Genomic DNA, 20757 nt, shown 5'->3' on the forward strand with positions numbered 1-20757 from the left:
TTTTATTATTTTTGGCAAACATTCCTCCCAGAATAGGGATGCTGGGGGTTCAAGTGGTTAACAAAAGTGGCATTTTAAGTTTTAAGCATATTTTGATTATCGCGATAATATAGTTAATCAAAATGATATTACATTTTCATATCGTCTCATCCCCACTCCTTATAGACACAGACCTGCCCACTGTCACTGTCTACAGTGGTTAAACAAGAATTATTGTAAAACTATTTACACAGCTATAGTGTCACTGTGACGATAGTAGGGGTCATAGGTCAATGGCTACTTGTGCATGTATAGACTGATTTTTTTTAAATTAATAGGTCAGTGTTTTTTTTTGTATATAAAATAAATTCGAATTAATTTTTGAAATGATGAATTATTATAATTTTACAACACACACAGTTTCGAACAAAACCTTATACAAAGACTATAACTAAAACATTCTGCATGTGATGTTTTGAGTGTGCCAGCTGCCTCTTTGGGTGGAACAGGCACACCCTGGCACTCCTATATGGCTATACCAGTCAATCAAATACACATATACTGTACATACACATGTCAGGTTTTTCCAACTTTTTGGGGACATTGCATTGACCGACATTCTTTCCATATCTCCATATCATAACCTTGAACATATCCAATCCTGAAGAACTGATCCAGACCTAACAAATCCATTCCTAATACTAACCTTTATCCTAACATTATGAAAATTCATCCAAATCTATACAGTAATTAAGGACACCAATTCTTCAATTGGCTTGATGTCCAAGATTGTCACAAAATGTGGCCTATGACAGGAACACATATAGTACATGTATGCACTCGCTCACACACACACACACACACACACACACACACACACACACACACACACACACACACACGCGCACACACACACACACCACACACCACACACACACACACACACACACACACACACACACACACACACACACACACACACACACACACACACACACACACACACACACACACACGCACACACACACACACACACACACACACACACACACACACACACACACACACACACCATGTTACGCCCCTGTGTGAGTTATGGGAACATAAACCAGGCAGAGGACCGGATGACTGTTGAAGCAATATGCAGTCATGTGTCTGCCCCCAGGGAACAGTCTCAATATATATGACAATTACCCCTTCATCACACACACACACACACACACACACACACACACACACACACACACACACACACACACACACACAGACACACACACACACACACACACACACACACACACACACACACACACACACACACACACACACACACACACACACACACACACACTAGACTAGACTTTTATGTTCAAGATGTAATGTGAGTACATTCAGGGTTGGACATATGGGGGAGGTACAGGGCTCCCTTCAAGCCCTCAGCAAAGCATTTGAGGAATTTAGGGCGAGCTCTAAAATATATATATATTTTTTAATAACACTGTTTTTTTTCTGTGTTAATTGATATTGTCTTGCATATTTAGGTTCCTGAAATAGATAACAGGCTAACAGTAAAACACTTGTGTGTTTTCTTTTTTCTGCACAAAGCAATTTCCAATAAATTGTGTCTAATGCAGTGTATACGTTGGCTATCATTGTGTGCGTGCTGAACACACATTACAAGCCGTACGTTGTCTATTGAGTGAATGCCTTTTGGTGTCTGAGGATATGGGCATTGAAATTGTCGTGGAATGCAACCTAGGTCTAGTCTGTTTAACAAGTAATGCAACACATAGCCTGTCTGTCTACTGTGCATTGACATTTTTGTTATTTCTCGGTAGAGATTGTTTTGTTTTTTTTAAACAGTGAAACTTTCTGTCCCAGGCTAAATAGTCTCTATATAGTACATTATGTTACGTAGGTGGGATCATTCATGTATGCAAGTGCATGTACAGTACAGTGCCTTCCTAACCATGAAAATAGGGCTCCTCCGAATGCCACGGTGTGAATCAAGAACACTGATTACATTCCCTATCTCTCTATCTATAGCGACACAGTAAAGGCATGCCAAAGTTGTTTCAGCACAAACGCAACAATAAAGATAATAATAATGGGTCATTTTCCTCATGTCCTCATGTCGTATATTAAAATTGGGATGGCGGGCGGACCACGGCCACGTCACTCTGACTCAGGCATAACCATAAACAATCCTGATATACCCATATATAGGCAGGGCCACGGCCATGTCACTATGACTCAGATATAACCACAAACAAACCCGATACGCCCACTCTGCGCGCACATCAAGCAAATACTCGAGGGAGTGCGGTGCGCGCCGTCGAGAAGTTTGGATATGTGGTGGTCCAGAACCACCGATCCGACCGATATGTCCATATATAGGCACACATACTGTAGATTTCCAGTTGTCCAGAACCGCTGATCCAACCGATATGCCCATACATGGGCATGCCAATATATGGCCATATACTGATGACATCAGGGATCTCTATACAGATACAGAGATCTCCATATATGGGCACAAAAGGGACACAAACAGACGGGTACAACGGGTACTCTGATAAAGCCCCCGACACTATGACTCGGATCGGTGGTGTGACGTGGGTGTGAGGGCCGCGTAGCAGCCTGAACCTCTAGATCAGTGGTTTTCAACCTTTTTCGTGTCAAGGACCCCCAAATTGACACATATTAGCCCACAGACCCCCATTTGAAAAGATATGCCAGGGACTCAACCATTTTGATTTCTTGGGTTCCCAATCTACACTCTATCATCATCATTAGTGTTCATTTGACTCTGAGTGTGTACAAATGGAACCAAATGGACCCTAACGGGTCCATTTGGTTCCATTTGTACACTCTCAGAGCTACAGACACATAAGGGTCCATGTGGTTCCATTTGTACACTCTCAGAGCTACAGACACATAAGGGTCAATTTGGTTCCTAACTATTAATTTGGTTGGGGACCCCCTGGAACCCCCTCAAGGACCACTGGTGGTCCCCAGACCACTGGTTGAAAACCACTGCTCTAGATGTCTTTTTTATGTTTGTGTTATAACTTTTCACGTATCGTCACGTTTGAGTTTTTGAAAGCCTTGTCAGTCCCGTGGGGCAAATTCAGATTCCGGCTTCACCCAGCTGATGGCTCAGATGGTTATCATGAGAGCAGTTAGGGGTTAGTGTCCCTGAGCAAGACAGGGACACTGCGACACGTAGACCGGGAGCCGCGAGGTGAACGCGGTGACCTCCTGATTACCCGACGGCCTCCCTGTTGCTACGGATGCCATTGCGTTATGACATTTCAAGTCTCGTTGTGTTGTGTTGTGTTGTGTTGTGTTGTGTTGTGTTGTGTTGTGTTGTGTTGCGTTGTGTTGTGTTGATGTGTCAAGTCGTGTTATAGGTCGTGTTGTGTCATTCTAGTGAGTGACAGACAGAACTGTCATCTGTTAGGTCGGGTATCTGCTTCTCAGGCAGGGTGGGGATGGTGTGGTATACGCACACACACAGTCGCACACGCACAGTCGCACACACACACACACACACACACACACACACACACACACACACACACACACACACACACACACACACACACACACACACACACACACGATGACTAGTGATGCTCGTACACAAAACGACAAAATCAAACGGTAAGCAACAATTAGTGATACAAGGAATGAGGAGTGCTATAGGGGGTGAAGTAGAGAGCAGTGGTTCTCAACCTGTGGGTCCCCACGTGATTTCGCGGGGGGGGGGCAGTGAAGTGAGAATTTAAGGACTTTTAAGACCTTTTTAATACCCCCAAAAAAGACGAAATAAGACCATCACTGCATCAAAAACAATCATCAAATTATACTATAAAAACTGGCCAAATTGCCTAATAATATAAGAAAGAGGCAAACATTTTCAAAATAGCCGATCTACAAGCTCACAACGCCTCGCAACGCAAGGCGTTGTGAGCTTGCAGATCGGCTATTCTCACAATATTTATCTGTGGAACCGAGTTAAACTGAATGTAATCTCTCGATTCCTACAATTCCAAGTGCTTGTCAGGGTTGGGGGGTCCCCAGTTCAAATATGATTATTTTGGGGGTTCCCCAGTTCAAATATGATTATTTTGGGGGGTCCCCAGTTCAAATATGATTATTTTGGGGGTTCGCGGCCTGAAAAGGTTGAGAACCACTGAGGTAGAGGCATGATGAGTGCTAGGGGGTGAGGTAGAGTGCTAGGATCTGAAGTAGAGTGCTAGGGGGTGAGGTAGAGGAATGAGGAGTGCTAGGGGGTGAGGTAGAGGAGTGCTAGGGGATGAGGTAGAGTGCTAGGAGGTGAGGTAGAGTGCTAGGAGGTGAGGTAGAGGAATGAGGAGTGCTAGGGGGTGAGGTAGAGGAGTGCTAGGGGATGAGGTAGAGTGCTAGGAGGTGAGGTAGAGTGCTAGGAGGTGAGGTAGAGGAATGAGGAGTGCTAGGGGGTGAGGTAGAGGAGTGCTAGGGGATGAGGTAGAGGGCTAGGATGTGAGGTAGAGCGTTGAGGAGTGCTAGGGGGAGAAGTAGAGTCTTGAGTTGGTGAGGTGAGTTTTCAGACTGCGGCGGTAGATGGGAGATGAGTCTGCAGTCCTGACTGAGGGGTGGAGGGTTTTACACAGCCTGGGGGCTGGGAGCCAGGAGGGAGAAGAGTCTAAAAGTGTTGTGTTGTGCTTATAGTGTTATTGTTGTGTTGTGTTATGACACGTCACATCTTATTATGTTGTGTTGTGTTGTGTTGTGTTGTGTTGTGTTGTGTTGTGTTGTGTTGTGTTGTGTTGTGTTGTGTTGTGTTGTGTTGTGTTGTGTTGCGATATGTCATGTTTAGTTATGTCGCCTTTGCTATGATGTGTCGTGTTGTGTTGTTGTGGCTGTGTTTTGTTTTGTTTTGTTGAGGATATCATGTTGTGTAATGCTAATAACATGTCAAGTCTTGTTGTGTCATGATGTGTCATGATGTTTCAAGCCTTGTTGTTGTCGTGTTGTGGTATGGAAGAGAGTGAGAGACAGGACATAGCTTCTGCATCTGTTACATCTCATATCTGCTTCTCAGACAGGGTGGGGATGGTCTAGTACACATACACACACACACACACACACACACACACACACACACACACACACACACACACACACACACACAGACAGACAGACAGACAGACAGACAGACAGACAGACAGAGACACCAAAGTCTCTCTCCATCCCACTTGAGAGAGAGAGAGAGAGAGAGAGAGAGAGAGAGAGAGAGAGAGAGAGAGAGAGAGAGAGAGGTAGAAAGAAAGAGGGAGAGAGACAAGATGGAGAGAGAGATGGAGGGGGTGGAGAGAGCAAAACAAAGCAGAAAGAAGAGAGACAGAGGGGTGGGGGGTGAAGGGACAGAAATAGGTGGGCTGACAGAGATGTGTTTGGAAAGGAGGGGATGACAAGACATGAGAGGACTAGAACCCAGCAGGTAAACACATTTTAAAGGTTGTAAACAACATCAGCAACTCTCTCTCTCTCTCTCTCTCTCTCTCTCTCTCTCTCTCTCGCACGCACGCACGCACACACACACACACACACACACACACACACACACACACACACACACACACACACACACACACACACACACACACACACACACACACACACACACACACACACACACACACACAGACGCACACACGCCACGCACGTACACACACTCGAACCCACCTTTATCTGCCTCTCTTTGACGGCTGGCACACTGGCATCACCCTTCTCCCTGCGTCTGTCTCCCCACAGCAGGCAGAAAGGGACTGCAACTCCCAGGGTTCCGCGGGGCTCCTGTCCACAGCAGCCGGGCCGGCCAGGGCGCTGCAGGCTGCTGGGTGCTGTAGTTCTGTCTGCCCCCAGCTGGTCCAGCTTTGCTGCCAAGGTGTCTGCTACAGTAGGCTAAGCTACTAACAGTCAACCAGCCAGTACTGCTGCCTCACCGCTACTCAGCAGAATGCTGCACTCTGCCTGCACACACACGCACGCACGCACACACATACACACATACACACACACACACACACACACACACACACACACACACACACACACACACACACACAGAGAGAGATGCTCTTGCTTGCTCTCTCTCTCTCTGTATCACTTGTCTTGTGTTATTCCCTCTCTATGTTCCTCTCTCTCTCTCTCTCTCTCTCTCTCTCTCTCTCTCTCTCTCTCTCTCTCTCCCTCTTTCTCTCCCCCCCACCTCTCTCTCTCTCTCTCTCTCTCTCTCTCTCTCTCTCTCTCTCTCTCTCTCTCTCTCTCTCTCTCTCTCTCTCTCCTCTCCTCTCCTGACAACAGCAGTACTCAGGCTGCCAGCATCAAGGACAGCCGAGCCGTGACAGGACGAGCAAGGGAGAAGAGGGGGGGGGGGCGATGGGGGCAAAGATGTTGGGAAAAGGAGGAGGGCTAAGAGGCGTGGGAGGGAGAGAGGGAAGAAAAGGGAGGAGAGAGAGATGGAGAGGAGGGGTGGACTGAACGACGGAGAGGTAATGGAAGACTAGAAGGAAGAGAAGGTGAGAGATACGGGAGGATGAGGGGAGGAGCGAAAGAGGAAAGGAAGGGAGGGAGGAAAGAGGAGAGGGAGGGAGGGAGGGAGGGGAGTTGGCAGGGACAGAAGGGAGCGTAGCAATGGAGAGAGAGATGGAGGGAGAAAGATGGAGAGGAGGATAACGAGATGAGAGAGATAGTGGAGGTGTAGCCGGAGAACGGAACGGGAGTACACAGTCAGTGGTGTAAAGTAACTAAGTACATTTACTCAAGTACTGTACTTAAGTACAGTTTTGAGGTACTTTTACTTTACTGGAATATTTCCAATTGTCTATAATCTTTCTTCTACTCCACTACATCTCAGAGGCAAATATTGTACTTTTACTCCACTACAATTATTTGAAAACTTTAGTTACTAGTTACTTTGCAGATGTAAATTATTACATTAAAACATGCATTAACCACTTCAGCCCTATTTTATACCGAGGCTATTTGAAAATAGCCGATCTACAAGCTCACAACGCGTCGCGGTGCGACGCGTTGTGAGCTTGCAGATCTGCTATTTTCAAACATTTTGGTACTTTTACTTTTGGTACTTTAAGTACATTTTGATGCCAATACTTTTGTACTTTTACTCAAGTAAATTTTTAGTCGTGTTGTGGTATGGAAGAGAAATTCTGGACTTAGAGTATTTTTATATTGCAGTATTGGTACTTTTACTTAAGTAAAGAATTTGAGTACTTTTTTCACCACTGGTATAGTCACTGTAGTGGTTCAAATCTCACATGTTGGCATCAGGTCAACTCCTGTCTCACTCTTTAATTATACTCTCATATGGGCAGCTTTATTATGATAAAAAAAAATCACACCCTGTGTGAAGTGGGCGGTGTCTTGCTAGCTAATCACAATACTGAATGGAGTCGATCAATCATGTACAAAGGATAAATACATTTATTGAAACACTCTTTATGATGGACAAAACCATAACTTGAAAAAAACAAATGTTTGGTTTTTTTCAAGTTATGGTTGCTTATATAGGGCTATGCACATGTGTCATGTGACACTGGCCAATCACAGTCCTGAATAGGCTGTGATTGGCCAATCACAGCGCAGGATAATTCTACTAATTTCCTGGGCCCAGATCACAGCGCAGGAGTTAGTACATTTTTCCAAATCTCACTTATAGGGGCGGTTTCACCGCCCAAAAATATATATAGGAAAGAAGAGAAACAGTACACTGAGGACAGAGAGACCAGGAGAGACATGCAACACAGTCTGGTCTAATCCAACCTGGGATGTTATGATTATGTGTTAGAGGATCCAATCAGCTGCTGGCATTCCCCTGTTTCCTCTCTTTAGAGTGTGGAACCAGTGACCTCTACTGGCACTGGATGGGAGATGCGAGAGAGAGGAAAAAGCTATGGCTCACTCAGTGGCCATAGCTGAATGAGGGTGAGAGGCCGTCAGGGAAACAGAAGGTGCCCGGTTTGTGTCCCGGCCCTGATCTACAGTAGCCTACGTGTCCCTGAGAAAGACACTTAACCCCTAACTGCTCCCCGAGCGCTGCACTAATAGCACTCACTGCTCCTAATAGTTAGGATTTGTGAATAAATGGAGAAGACAAATACGTTGCGATAGGTGTGTAGAGGCAGACGTGTCCAAATCCGAATATTTAGCAGTTTTTGGATCGTTTATTCACTTATTATACTGCTTATTAGAAGTTTGCAGTAAAAGCACATGAAAGTACAGTTCAATACAAGGTCAGCTAATATAGGATTTAAAACCCAAGAAAGCCATGGCTTGTTTCCATTGGGGTCCTTTGTACTCAATTCAGAGACATTACATGACAAGTGACCTTAGGTTACACCTACACAACCTGCTTGTCATTAATGCATAAAAAAATACTTGGCCGTTATCTTTATCAGATGTCCGGGTAAACTGTAATAATTATAATATATGACTGTTATTTTTATTGTCTCCATGAATTGAGTACATGAGGATCCCATTTGAAACAAGTCATTGTGGCTTTCCTGGGCACTACATTTTAGGTGACCTTTTATTGTAAACTGTACTTCCATGTGCTTTTTCTCTGCAAACTTCTGATTAAAGTATTCAATCAATCAAAGATGTCCGGGTAAACTGTATAATGTACTAAATATGGTGTGAAGTTGCCTCTATAACATACAGCATCTGTAAAGGTTGACCCCAACAAATCCCCAAAAGGTTGCCCTAAAAAGAAAAAATAATCCAAAAGAAATCGCCGCGCTGTATAAATATATTATGTATATTTTTCAATTGTCGCACACACACAGAGAGCCTAATTTCTCCACCTATAGTCTACACCCCCGACACCCTAGGATCGCCTCTGGCAGACACACACCCACAGCTTTGGCATCCTCTCTTTTCAGAGCCACGCTGTGAAGAATCAAATCATGTTGAGATCCAAATGGGAATGGCATGACTGACTCCAATGTTGGCTTTCGGACTGGTCAGCCTGTGACGTCGGTCCTCTATTACGTCTGTCGTCTATGACAAACTGTATCTATGGAGTATGACTCCAAATGTGAGCACGGTCCCAGACCTAAAAATCAAGTTAAATACGTAAAACAGGTGAAAAAAGGCTGTGTGCATAAGAAATGTGCTGCTGATCGGTCCAGCAGTTTGCGAGATTATCTCCGACACACAGATAGACAGACAGACACAGATTACCCTTTTATAGACGGACTCCTGCAAAAGCCACGTCGTAAATAAAGAAAAATGAATCCAACAATTAAAAGGAATACATAACCAAATATACGGGCCTGTAAAAACAAAATAATAATAGCCCACTTTTCTTTGCTTAACCTCAAGCAGACTCTTTAAATCCCTGCCCTATGAGCAATTCATCAGTGTGATGCTCTAATCCCATGTTAGAGCTTTAAATAAAATAAAAACATGTGCTTTATACTTTGAGAGAATTCTGATGATGGTTTGCTGGAAAAACCCGGTCTCCTCCGGGTTCAAACTAAAGATGCCAGTGTTTCTCAAAGTGGGGTACAGGAACTCTCAGAGTTCTTTGAGGGGGTTCCAAATAAACCCTTACAGGTCTGTAATTCTGAGTGCACAAATGGAATCAAATGGACCTTTATGGGTCCAATTAAAAAGGATTTAAGAACCACTGGATTTCCCACGCCATCATCAGTGTTTGAATCTGGACCACTGCTTGTCTTTGTCTGTTAAAGGCACATAAATAACCTCCATCAAGGGCTTCTTCTTGATGCTGCCGTCCTCCTGCTTGTCGTACTGCTCCAGCATCTGGTTGGTCCCCATCGGGCCCACAGGCAGGATCAGCCGGCCGCCTGGCTTCAGCTGCTCCAGGAGTGCTTGGGGAACAGTGGCTGCCGCCGCGCCTACATGGATGGCATCGTAGGGTGCCTCTTCTGGGAACCCCAATCGCCCGTCTCCCACTACTAGCTTGACTCTGCCTGACACGATCAAGCTCGGGTCATCTTTATTCACATTGTTTATGGACTCCTCTACCAGCTCTTTGATGTGATCTATTCCTATGACCTTCCCTTGGGGACCCACCATTCGTGCAAAGCACACGGAGAGGATTCCACTGCCCGAGCCCACGTCCAGAACCTTAGCTCCCTCGTACAGCTTGTCTTGCAGGAGCTCCAGGGCGTAAGCATGCATGTGTGGAGCGCTGATGGTTGCTTGATAGCCTATGGACTGTGGAGTGTCCTTGTATGGACTATACTTGGAGTAGTGGGCTCGGTCTGTGGCCAGCATGACTTTGTAGACCATGTCTGACTTAATGATATGACTTTTGCGGAGTTTGTTAACGAGCTCCGCTTGGCTGGCTCCTCCACATTCCCACGCCATGATTAAACACATTCTGCGGAGCATGTACCCAGCAGCTCTTTAAGAGTTTGGGGAGTGACGTCATAGTGTCAACGTCATGTGGTCGTGGTTGCCATTTCCCCTGTCCCATGCTAGCGTAAACATTCGTGTTGTTGAGTAACCAATCGTTTGTACACAGCACCAGTGTACACAGCCTGCCAAACGAACCGGGCAAAGATTAAGAGCAAGCTTCCATACAGAGTGAAAAAGCTGAAATAAATTCAATTGCTATGACAGATTTGATCCGTACAGACAGAGGGGTCAGTGTTTCAACGACCCGTTTTCCTTCCTTTTCTGGGTGTCAACGCTTCTTACACAGTTAATCAGTTAAGATAAATTCTGTCATAAACAGTCTGTCATAATAATAATAATAAAATATAGCTGCAAGCAGCAATAATACGGGGCCAGTGAATGGAGAGAGAGAGAGAGAGAGAGAGAGAGAGAGAGAGAGAGAGAGAGAGAGAGAGAGAGAGAGAGAGAGAGAGAGAGAGAGAGAGAAAAAGGATAATTGCTTTAACAGGTCAGTTCATGAAAGTCCTTGCGGTCTTGTTTCCAATGAGGGACTGTGAGCAATTAGGGGTTAAGAGTCTTGCTCAGGGACAAATTTCATTTCATCGACATATTTAAGTGTTTTTCAAACTGCTCACAATTAAGGACAATCTAAGGGCGGAGCTTACTGGTCAACGTGATAGATGTGTTCCTCATGAGTCAAGGCACATGTGTAAGCAGGTTTAATGGCTGTCGGTCAAACGAGGCATGACTTTTTCCTGTTTAAAGTTTGCATTTTCAAAAAAATCGCTATAGCGACCCCCTTTGACCAATTGGAGTAAGATTGGTTTCAGTGATATTTGGAATGACCCTCAACATTACCGCAAAGTTTCAAATAAATGTGAGTCTGCATGTATGTGATAGGGGCAGATGAATAATTGTCATAAAACTGCAATATTCATTGGCTCATTAAAGCTTCATTTTTTCACTTATGTAAAATCCGTCCAAAGTCCGTAAAAAGTTTCGTGCAGATTACTCAAAAATCCCAGGAGGAGATAGGTTTTAACTGTTTTTCATATAATTCAAAATGGTGGGAGATCTAAAGGTCAGAGGTCAAAAGTCAGAGCGTGAAAGTTGTTCATCATGAGTAGACGCATGTGTGTATTGAAGTTTCATGGCTGTAGGTCAAACAGGGCATGAGTTGTACCTGTTCAAAGTTGGCATTTTCAATTGAGTGCTATAGCGCCACCTTTTGACGAAAGATTGTGAGATTTATTTCTTGATAGTTTTTCATGACCATCTATCATATGGCCGAGTTTCGTAAAAAGCGTATGCACGGTTCAGCCAGAACTGGCAAAAACGGCAGAAGAAGAAGAAGAAGAAGAAAAATAATGCCAATATCAAAAATGCTGGCAGCCTGGCCCCGTAATAACTGTAAATAATAATCATAATTAATTACATATAATATAATAATGTCAGCATCAACTAATATTACAAAAATTGCATGCAGGTGTTCCTGTAAACAAAACATCTTTTAAAGGTGCTGTAAGTGATATTTTTTGGTTAAAACAATATGTTACATGGGACTCCTCCCTGTCAGATGGCAGGATAATGCCCAATATGGACCCGCCTCATCTACACGCTCACAACATATTGCGATCAAAATGAAAATAATAAATGAATAAATATAAATGAATAAAAAGAATATGTTCCTTTGACATTTTTGGAAAAAATCTGAAAACCTTTTGCCTATAACGACATGCCCAAAATAAGAACACCAGGGTTAAAGTTGTTAACCCTTCCATTGTGTTAGGGTAGCTTTTTTACCCATTTTCAAGTTGAAATAGGTCAAAAGTACCCTTTACATTTCTTTATTGGAACGAGGCTTCATGATATCCTCAGAAACAGCTATTTTAAACACAACAAAATTAATTACCACCGTTTTAGTTAATTATGATGGTCTCTATAAAAAAAGTGACATCTGTGGTGTTAAGGGTCAAATTTGACCCGGAAGTGTGGCTCAATTTCCCCCAAATTGTCAATATTCAATGTTCACATGTTTGAGAGTGAGAGAGACTTGTCCTCAATTGCATTTTCTATTAGGAGTAAAATAAAGTTTGGGTTTATGAAAAATAAATGACTTTTACCTTCTATGGTATACGGGTCAATTCTGACCCTTAACACACCAAGTGTCACTATTAAAAATATTTTTTTAAAAGTGTGTTCTAATATTAGTCTATTATAGCTAGATATCATCATTATCCATTGTCTTCATTATAGGAAATGTAATGAGTGAATTTTAATATTTTTATAATTGAAAACGAGATATATTGAAAGATGAAACCCTAACCCTAACCCAAAAATAATATTTTAAAGTGTTTACATGGATATGAATGCATAACAAGTCAGCTATGAGGTGGGAGAAAATGAAAATAATATAATTTTCAGTATTTTGGGCTGAGTTAAATCACAGGTCAATTTGACCCACTAACACCAAAAGTATATGCAGGTGCAACACAATGCAAGGGTTAAAGGTGATATGAGTGATTTTGCCTTTATTGTTGTTAAAACTAGGCCAATGCACCTTGTGAGCTTGTAAATTGGCTATTTTAAGAAATAATTTGACAAATTTAGATTTTTGTGTATGGGCCATTCATAATCATAATTCGCTTTTTTATTTTGGTAGGCTACTAGTTTATTTCCATGCCAATACTTTACTTTACTAAAGGAAGTTCTTTGTCCGAATACCCACCACAATGTAAAAAATAAATAAATCATACTGCTACTACTACTAGTAGCATTCGTTTTTTGTATTAATAATAATAATAATAATAATAATAATAATAATAATAATAATAATAATAATAATAATAATAATAAAAAAAGAATAAAATAATAATAATAATAATAATAATAATAATAATAATGATAATAATGAAGAATGTACTTTTTTGTCGCATGTGTCTGCCTCGACACTTGAAGGCATCTGGAATGAATGTATCCTCACTGCAGGACCCTGCAACATTCATGTTGAAGTGCTACTTATGTAGTTTGGTTTCAAACTGAATTCTGGGAATTGCAGTTCTATCAGACGATACACAGACGCTGACAATGGAGCTACAATACTAGTGTATGGTTTTCATTAAAAGATTATCACAACCTGGTAGGTAGGTAGGCCTGGCTATTGCAGATACAAATACTTAATTCTCAAAGAAGCACATTATGCTGCCCGAGTGCCCGTCGATTCATTGTTAAGCAATGTCGGGTGTGTCTTTCAGTAGCGGGGCTATTCATACTGCGTCGTACGACGGAAATAGACGAAAATAGCCGATCTACAAGCTCACAACACGTTGCGGAGGCAACGTGTCTGACTTGTATGGTTTGATGGGAGTACCAGAAATGCAAAACACGTATTAAGTAGGAGGAACCCCTTGCTGTTGTAGTTTTGCAAACAATTTACCAGGGTTAATGCTGTCAAAGGCTCTAGAAGCATCCAGGAAGCACGTAAACATGGTGGAATTAGGTTTACTGTAGCCTACTTACTGACAACATTCCTTTAAAGCATATACACACATGTCAGTGCCATGTTTACTTTTAAATCCAAATTGCTCATCAATGGTGACTATATACTCTTGCAAACTTTGAAGTACTATTCTCTCTAGAACGTTTGACAAGACACTAGCTAGGCCAATAGGCCTGTAGTTGTCAATACTAGAGATCTTCCAGTTTTTTTCTTAACTTTCCTTAAAGGAGCATTACACCCCTGGAAGAACTTGCAGTCACTCAATGTTAATCATATATATATTAATGATCTATTATACTATAGTAGATAACAGTAGCAAAATTTCAAATTTGCACCCTATGGCCAGAAAAATATAGAAGTCTTGACTTTGACTGGATGACTGGGGTTTGGCTGCATTACTACAATGACCACAATGCTTTGGGGCACTGCACTTCCTTGTGGGGAGGAGGCTGCGTGGGGGCGTGGTCTACGTTGTAACTTTCCCCTCCCAGTTCTCACTACAACAACATCAACAAACACATACAGCACATTGCATTGGCCAGTGTTGCCATGTCTGCTTATTATAAGCGGCTGGTTTCTAAAATGTAGTTGATATTTGGGCTCGTTTCCAAATGTTTTGATTGTTGTTTAAACCAGTGGTTCTCAAACATGTTCATGTACTTTTCCACGGACCCTCATCTGTGCACTGCGCGCCAACATATTTGCCAGGGAGACCCTACCAAAAATGTGTTGTTAAAATGTTTAAAAAATATTCCACATTTTGCACTTTTTTCCCCTCAAGATTTTTTGGAAAATAGCAGATCTACAAGCTCACACTGCGTCACATCGTTACGCGTTGTGAGCTTGTAGATCGGCAATTTTCAAATAACCCATGTCTAGGTTTCAAGTGCTCTTGGCACAGGTATTTTCTTTTGGGCTTGTTTTCATATACCTGGTTGCTTATTTCTCTCACAAGATCTGGCAACACTGAATGTTACGTTCCAACTTTTCCGACTTTTTTGTCTACCTTTGGATCACAAAACACGACATCGAAGCCATGTTCTTTCTTGGATCACGTGAAATACCCATTGCAAGTTTGCTATATCTATACCAGGATGTCAGTCCCATCATCACCGTGTCTTTGTTGCGCCAGCAAGCCAAGGTGAAACTATTAGTCTTGGCTGCTGTTGTATTGTGTTCTGTATTGATTTGATTGTATCTTATAGTAAACTAAATATATCATGTATAAATTAGCATAGTAACACTAAACGTGTGTGTCTGTGTGCGCGCGCACACGTGCATCAATTTTTTTTCTACATTCCATCCCACCATGTAGACAGTCCGGTGCTGGTGACGTGACGTCCATCTTCTACTTGGGAGTCGGGACATCCATGGAGATGCAGCATAGTAGTCAACAATATAATAATAAAACAAAACGTTTCATACTCATGTCATGTGTGACTCCTTATTTCTGAGAGCATAATGTTTCACTGTCATTTCCAGTTATATTCTTTGGACTAAACTTATAGAAAACATGGGCATTACTTTAGAATGACATGCTAATGTTCAAATACTCTTGTCATACACACAGCCTGATCGTTTTTTTTCTCTTTTTTCAAATGAGACCGTTTCATGCTTTCAATTGGTGTATATGGATAATATTAGGTTTTACTATAGCCTATTGTATCTAAGACCAGTAAAGTTGAATCCAATGTGCTGGGGTCCCCAGAAAAATTATGATTACATGTAGAAGTAAATACTAACAGAATGTACAAGAGTTTTTCACTATTATATCTGTAATGCAATTATGTACCATTCTGCCAAATGAAAGACCATCTCCTATCATGAAACAGTTAAAAAGAACCCTTATAGAATTGGGGTTCACATTTTGTCATTATGAATGCTTATACAATGTAGAATGTACCGTGATCAATGAGTAGAGCAAGCAGGATGTAAATGTAATCGTTTTATTTAGAAAAAGAATATGGTTGTATCTCAAAAGGCGAGTCCCAGGGGTCTTCATCAGCCGAACGTTACTCCATTTCCGCAGGCAGGCGAAACAACATTCTGTCCTGTTGAAAAGAACACATTAGATTACACTTGTAGATTAAATAGATATCATCCCACGTGAAGCCTAATCTATACTAATATTGCATGCAAGCCGCAAATAGCAGACCTACAAGCTCACAAAGTGTCGAGTCTGACGCGTTGTGAGCTTGTAGATCTGCTATTTTCGGGACCCGGCGACGTAGCCCTGAAACATGACTGTCATGGGGGAACTTCAACCTGGTGTTTGCACTTTCTACATGTACAATCCGTACATCTACATAAACGTTCGGATTTCAAATAAAAAGTGCTTATCCCATGACCACGGATGTTACAATTTGAATCGGGTGGGTCTAAGTACCAGTATCTTCCGTATTGTTTAATAAAAAAGCATTTTAATCCGATCAGTGGCCATTTATTATGAGACCCTTATGCGATCGGTTGGGAGGTTTATGAGAAAATGACCACCGATCAGATTAAAATGCTTTTATTTAAACAATACGGAAGATACGGGTACTTGCACCCAGCCGATTCAAATTGTAACATCCGTGGCCATGGCATAAGCACTTTATATTTGAAATCTGACAAGAGACAAAGCATAAATTTTGCTTGTCACACAAGGGGTTTAGCTTTGCATTTGGCTAGCTATGGAACGACAATGTAAACAACACTGCTCTGCGTGCATGCGTCTATCAGAAGTCAACTACACATTGTATACTACTACCCTAACTTTATTAATCTCTAACATTAAAGCAATCAAGTACAATTACACTTGGATTATTATGTCAAATTGGCATAACGTTTACAGCAATCATTACTTACTCTATAAAGTAATTAATCCAAGCTGTGTCCAGCATGATTTCAGCATACAGCCTGTTGAATTCCTCTGCGGTGGAGCTGCTCTTCTGTGTTTTATGGTTCAAATAAATATCTGTTGTGTTAGTATTCCTCCCACGGAGTGTTTACCGACGCGAGCAGGGAGAAAGAAGGCTGATCCCACTCTTTGGGAGACACCCCTTGGGGTGTGTGTGGGGTTGGTCTCACTGAGACACCATGTAGTGCGGACATAGGTGAGAACCCGCGGAAAACGTCATTTGACGCTATGGGCAGCAAAATCGGCGAAGTTCCCCTTTAAGCATTTAGTCTGGAAGTATTCCATGCATTAGCATTCCAGAGAAGCACAGAGCAAGTAATACAGAAACTCCGTGGCTGGAATATTTCAATTGTTCAGCTCTTATCTGATCAGGGCCACTGGATTTATTTAACCCTTGCATTGTGTTAGAAACCTGCATCCACTTGTGGTGTTAGCGGGTCAAATTTGACCCGTGATTTAACTCAGCCCAAAATACTCAAAGAATTATTTTTTTTCATTTATTTTTTTCTCCCACCTCAGAGCTGACTTGTAATGCATTCATATCCATGTAAACACTTTTTTAAATGTTTCATCTTTCAATATATGTTGTTTTCAATTGTAAAAAGGTAAAGATTCACTCATTACATTTCCTATAATGAAGACAATGGATAATGATGTTATCTAGCTATAATAGAATAATTAAGAATAATAATTAGAACACACTTCCAAAAGTTTTTTAACTTAAAAAAAGGTTATTATTAAAAAATAGTGACACTAATGGTGTTAGCGGGTAAAAATTGACCCGTATACCATAGAAGGTAAAAAGTCATTTATTTTTCATAAACCAACACTTTATTTTACTCCTGATAGCAAATGCTAATTGAGGACAAGTCTCTCTCACTCTCAAACATGTAAACATTGAATATTGACAATTTGGGGGGAATTGAGCCACACTTCTCTACCGGGTCAAATTTGACCCACTAACACCACAAGTGTCACTTATTTTTTAAGACCATCAGAATTAACTAAAATGGTGGTAATTAATTTTGTTGCGTTAGAATAGCTGTTTCTGAGGATATCATGAAGCCTTATTCCAATAAAGAAATGTAAAGGGTACTTTTTACCTATTTAAACTTGAAAACAGGTCAAAAATTACCTAACACAATGGAAGGGTTAAAGCCAATTTCTCAATAGCTTTTCTGACTTCATGCAGGTCTAATAGCCACATTGTCATGGGAAACAACACCAACACAAGAATCATCACTTTTAACACAATAAAAAATGTCTTTGTAATGTCTCCTCCATAATTCTGCAATATCTACACTCCCTGTGACCCCGTCAATATTAGAGGGCAAAGGTATCTTACTATTATTTATAATTTTGACTTCTCTCCAGAAATCCAAGACATCCTTTTGCTGCAGCTTTCTGGCCATTGAGTTTTCTCTTAAGGTCTGCTCGTTCCTCTTAATGGAACGCATTGCACTTTTGAATTTTTAATTCACATTCAGGACCACACCTTGGTTTACCTGTGTTAACCCAATTTTTAAAAGTTTCTCTGGCCTGCTGGTGAAGTTCCTTCACTTGCTCATTCCAGCCCGGCCTGAGTTTATGCTGATTACCCCTTCTTTGACAGAATAATGTACTAGACTTGTTTAGACCATGTACAATTTTATCATACATTATGCACAATTCATGATTAAGTTTAGGATTATCACAGTTAATATTGTCACACAGAATGGCATCATATGGAAGTGCAACATTACTAAGATTCTTCTCAGTCCAGTCATAATAACACCACAAGTCATCCTCTGAGAGCCTATCCCACTGGAATTTAACCCCATGCTTGTTGTTATCATTAGTGGTCAACTCAGGTTCTCGTTCAAAGTAGCGCTTCCGGTCCTGGTGGAGTACATGGGCTACTATATGCATGCAACTGTGTGCATCTGATCCCACTGACTTGACTGCACAGTCTGCACAGAAACACAGCAACGTCATTCACGATCTAATTGCACCATCTTCTTTGTAATATAATAATGTGTAGAAGTAATAAATAACTACTATATATTATGTAAAGTTATTTTTATTATTCGATAATTATTTCCACAAATGCAATATTTTATACAAAGCAGCCTACAGTAAGTCAGTACACTCACATGACTATCGATTTCCAACCATGTCTTTAACTTAATGTAAACTGCCCACAAAAACTTCGGAAACTTAACTTCGGTCGATAATTGAAACCCCTGTTTTATATCATTTTTGTCGTTGATTAGTCACCTTTACAACGAGGTACAGCTTGTAAGGATCGGGCATTCGTGGAATGAGTAACAGCTAAACGAGTAGCGCCCCCCCAAAAATTGCCAAAATCACCCATAATACTTCTGTTGGTAATCGCTCTCGTTTTGAGAGTGTGTGTGACTGGTACCTGAGCATGGGTTCTGCAACTTTGTTGAGTTTGAGTATGCACCAAGCAGCAACACTGCCCCCATGGAAAGATGCCTTGATGTCAGCCCTGGTATACCATTGGCAGGCAGGTGTGCGCTGAGCATGGGTCCTGCAACTTTGACATCTCTCTTTGGTACTGTTGTGCAAATCTTGCCTGTAAATCTCTTGAAGAAAACCTATGGTTACTCAGTGATGCAAGGGTGAGAAACCGGTCTTCTTGGGTTGTTGTCTTCCTTTGACTTCACCAGTCTCACAGAACTTGGTCCTAAGTTTGGAAATGGTACCAGGGCTGACACCAAATAATGCTGCCACTCTGCATAACGGAACACCAGCTTCCACTGATATCTACATTTATGCCATCCATTATGTAAATACATGTATATTCATTTTCCTCGACAAAAGCGCTAATGAAAGCGAGCCTTTCAAGATATACATCCTCATAACTATGGCATTCATATGGTGTGTATGCATTTACAATTATAAAAACATTGTTATTATAAGCAACTTTAATTGCTATATACCAGTCTACCCCAGTGTAATCACACTTATCATGGGGTAATATTTTTTATGCCACATTATAGCTACACATCCATGTATTCTGCCACTGCAGGCCCCAAACTCAGATCTGTTGTGGACTCCCCTGCCCCATGGACGTTACTCTTAACTGAGTTAAGCTTGTCCAGATCTTGTATATGAAGAAAAGTTTCTTGAATACATAGAATGTCAGACAGTGACCTCAAGAAGTTTGTCTACAGCACCTTATCGCTCCTTATCTGCTGCAGTTTGTCCCAGACACAGCTGCGTGTGTTATGACACAACTCTCATGACAAATAGACACTGTCATCTACTGTGTGGCAGGTACCACAGACTCCACCACCATAGCCCCTCATTAGTGGCCTTATGGTTTGCTCGCCTCATAGAAGCGCCGCACAAAAGTACCACCTGGCCATTGTACATTTCCTTCACTTCATTACATTCTGCAGTACTTTTGAAGGAACTGTATCTGCTTTGTGCAGTGTCTATCTTTAAACAGGTTACATCGCGGCACAAATAAATTAGTAATATAATAGTATTACTTTTTTTAAAGAGTAATAAGTAATGAGTAACATATTCTTTTCCTAAGTAATATTGCCCAACACTGACCACAACACACCCAGGGTTCCCCCACACCAGACCGATGGGGTCAACAGGGTGAAACTTGGCAGGGCATCTTGTCAATCTGGAGGAAGGGTGTTTAGACCTCAAACATGTTTGAAAGTGAAATGTCCCTTTAAGTAAAAATTTGACTGAGCAGCATTTACTTGTAGAGGAGTATGTTTATCCAGGAGTATCATGCCTGTACTTTGTCTCAAGTGGGCTTGTGTTACCAAAACAAGGCAGACAGCTGCATACTTTCACTTTGAGTCGGGTGTCGTTTCTGGGAAATGGCCTGATCTATTTTAAAGCACGTGTTTCTACAGTAACCCCCTTAGGTGGCACGCACGCACGCACGCACGCACGCACGCACGCACGCACGCAC

At 41.7% G+C, this 20757-nt stretch overlaps 2 protein-coding genes across 2 annotated transcripts in view; both read right to left on the reverse strand.

Annotated features, from left to right (window-relative positions):
• The window catches only part of samd14 (sterile alpha motif domain containing 14), a 44749-nt gene extending 38660 nt beyond the window's left edge, over positions 1–6089 (reverse strand). The window contains exon 1 of the mRNA XM_080447777.1: positions 5713–6089. The gene's annotated coding sequence lies outside the window, so the exon portion shown is untranslated. The remainder of the gene's footprint in view (positions 1–5712) is intronic.
• Positions 6090–9699: 3610 nt separating this feature from the next.
• On the reverse strand, positions 9700–10386 carry LOC308099385 (protein-L-isoaspartate(D-aspartate) O-methyltransferase-like; the record flags this gene model as incomplete). The annotated part of the gene is made up of 1 exon (XM_080448127.1): positions 9700–10386. The coding sequence occupies one exon, from the start codon at positions 10384–10386 to the stop codon at positions 9700–9702; it is 687 nt and encodes a 228-aa protein (XP_080304253.1).
• Between the last annotated feature and the right edge of the window lie 10371 nt (positions 10387–20757).

The sequence above is a fragment of the Gymnoscopelus braueri genome (genome assembly GCF_963280865.1).
Source record: "Gymnoscopelus braueri genome assembly, chromosome: 13".
Classification (NCBI taxonomy): domain Eukaryota; kingdom Metazoa; phylum Chordata; class Actinopteri; order Myctophiformes; family Myctophidae; genus Gymnoscopelus; species Gymnoscopelus braueri.